The 2500-nt window shown below is 43.3% G+C and overlaps 1 protein-coding gene across 6 annotated transcripts in view; it reads left to right on the top strand.

Annotated features, from left to right (window-relative positions):
- The window catches only part of dpp6a (dipeptidyl-peptidase 6a), a 216438-nt gene that overhangs the window by 199379 nt on the left and 14559 nt on the right, over positions 1-2500 (top strand). For all 6 annotated transcript variants that reach the window (XM_048267223.1, XM_048267222.1, XM_048267224.1 and 3 more), the window contains 4 exons: positions 480-603; positions 979-1017; positions 1846-1953; positions 2326-2417. In XM_048267223.1, the coding sequence (XP_048123180.1) occupies positions 480-603; positions 979-1017; positions 1846-1953; positions 2326-2417 (363 nt within the window). The remainder of the gene's footprint in view (positions 1-479; positions 604-978; positions 1018-1845; positions 1954-2325; positions 2418-2500) is intronic.

Genomic DNA, 2500 nt, shown 5'->3' with positions numbered 1-2500 from the left:
ACCAACCTCACTACGACTTCAGCAGACACATTTGATGTTCTCAGAGCTGCGTCTGAACACATCCCAGAGTGTGATCTCTCGTATGGCTGGAGGTCAACATTTCAGCCTTTGTTTTATATCTAGGCATGAGGATTGTGCTTTGTATCCTTCTTTGGACAAAGTGTAGCAGTGATCACATGTCTTCTCCCCTCTGGTGCTACATGTGATATGCTGTTAAAATTCACCTTTTTGAGTTTGGCCTTGTTAAAATCACCTGTCACTGTAAACCTACAGTTCTATTAGTGCTGTGTCAATATCCATTCAGAGTGGAATATGAACTGTGGTCACAAGGACTGATGTTAACTCCAAGTGTTGTAGACATTGATTAAAAGGGAACTGGATAAGTTTGTGGTGTATCATGACTTGGTATCAACCCTAATGTTGTTGTGTATGGTGCATGGTAATTGTGTGTGTGTGTGTGTGTGTGTGTTTGTGTGTAGGGAGTACTACATCACTATGGTGAAGTGGGCCACTAGTACCAAGCTGGCAGTGAACTGGCTGAACCGAGCTCAGAACATCTCCATTCTTACCTTGTGTGAGGCCACCACGGGTGTATGCACCAAGGTATGTGAATCACCACTCACACACACACACACACACACACACACACACACACACACACACACACATTGCATATCAGTTGTAGGCCATCTCAGGTAGATCACAGACTGCCCTGCTTCTTTAATCTGATTCATTCATACTTAAGTGGTCATCTTAATATTCTTATCTTCTTTCTGCTTTAAATGTAGAGTAGCCACAAAGAGCGCATAAGCATCAAAATCTAATTTACTCTTTAGTGGGGAAGTGGTTAACCTTGGTCTGAGGTTACAGCAGTTACCGATGGATTAAAGGGAAAGCAATTTTACTACCATAGAGTAGATTGTGAGCTGATTTTATTGAGGTGTAATGACCACTCATCTCTTTTTTTTTGTTGGACAGAAACATGAGGATGAAAGTGTGGGCTGGCTTCACAGACAGGTAAGACCTCTTCTAACAACGCTGTTCACTATCTACGATTATCACTGGGATTGCACTACTGAAAGAGAAATATTGGTGTGTTGGCAACATGTCCCCTTTCAGATGACTTCCGATTAATGTTGCTAATCTACAGTAAATAGAAAAACACTAAGATGAGTTCTACTGTACACACCACAGTTTTATGGCTGGCTCTGGCTTTCAAAGGAACATTCATGTACATTAAGAGGACAGCAGCACAGCTGGCGTCTTAAAATGTACTCTCATAATTGGATAGTGCCCGTATGGTCATTACAATCACCGTATGATTGCTGCGGTAACATCGCTTATAAACATTAGGCAAGATTAGGTTGTTGTCATACCAGACCAGCATGCAGTATGTTTTGCATTCTAACAATGCCATGGTATGTGTTGCTAACACTTGATTATTGATAGGTGTTTTAAACTTTGATCATTATAACACAACAATGAAAATCAATGAGTTCAAAGCATGGTCAGCACCAGTGTAGATAAGTAGACAAGTATCTCTCCCATTACTCTATGAGCTAGAGTGTCACTTTGGATAAATCTCCCACTAAAGAGAAGACACTCTGCACATCACAGTGTGCATCGTTATCCAGATCCTTCTGTCAACTCAACTCATTTAATTCTGCCTTGATTAATTATTGAGGTTTCATCCAGCAGGTAATATAACAAGGAGGTATTTGTCTGGAGTTAGAAGGTGATTCAGATTAATGATGCAAGTAGATGCCAAAGGGGCGGAGGACAGAGGAGAGGAGAATGGAGTGATGTCTGCTGTCTTTTTCTCTTTTTTTTTCTCACCCATGCCAGAACGAGGCTCCCGTCTTCTCCAGGGATGGCCTCAAGCTCTTCTTCATCAGAGCCCTTCCTCTGGGGGGCAGCGGACGCTTCTTTCACATCTCCATGTCCATCTCACAGGTCAGAGATATGACACAGACAGAGCTACACACACACACACTCTCTCTATCTCTCTCTCTCTTACACACTGACACATATATTGAAAGAGACTGTGTGTGTGTGTGTGTGTGTGTGTGTGTGTGTGTGTGTGTGTGTGTGTGTGTGTGTGTGTGTGTGTGTGTGAAAGAGAGAGCATACACCTATTCATATACTCACTCGATCTTCACACACACACACACACATACACGCATACACGCATACTGTACATACCACACAACATATAAATACACACCCCTGTATTGTCAACATGATCACAAATGCTATCTGTCCCGTGGTTGGTTCATGTCCAGTCATGTCTCCCATGCTGACCCATGTATATGGTCTCCTCCCCAGCCCAACACCAGCACAGACTCCCTGCAGACGGTCACGTCAGGGAAGTGGGACGTGACCCAGGTGCTGGCCTTCAGTGAAGACACCCAGCAGATGTGAGAACACAACCACTTGGTCCAGTGGCTCTCATCAGTCCAAACCAAGACTTGCTCTTTACCTGCAGTCATTACCAAAAAGC

This window comes from Alosa alosa, chromosome 16 (genome assembly GCF_017589495.1).
Source record: "Alosa alosa isolate M-15738 ecotype Scorff River chromosome 16, AALO_Geno_1.1, whole genome shotgun sequence".
Taxonomy (NCBI): domain Eukaryota; kingdom Metazoa; phylum Chordata; class Actinopteri; order Clupeiformes; family Clupeidae; genus Alosa; species Alosa alosa.
This window is presented reverse-complemented; position numbering and strand designations above follow the sequence as displayed.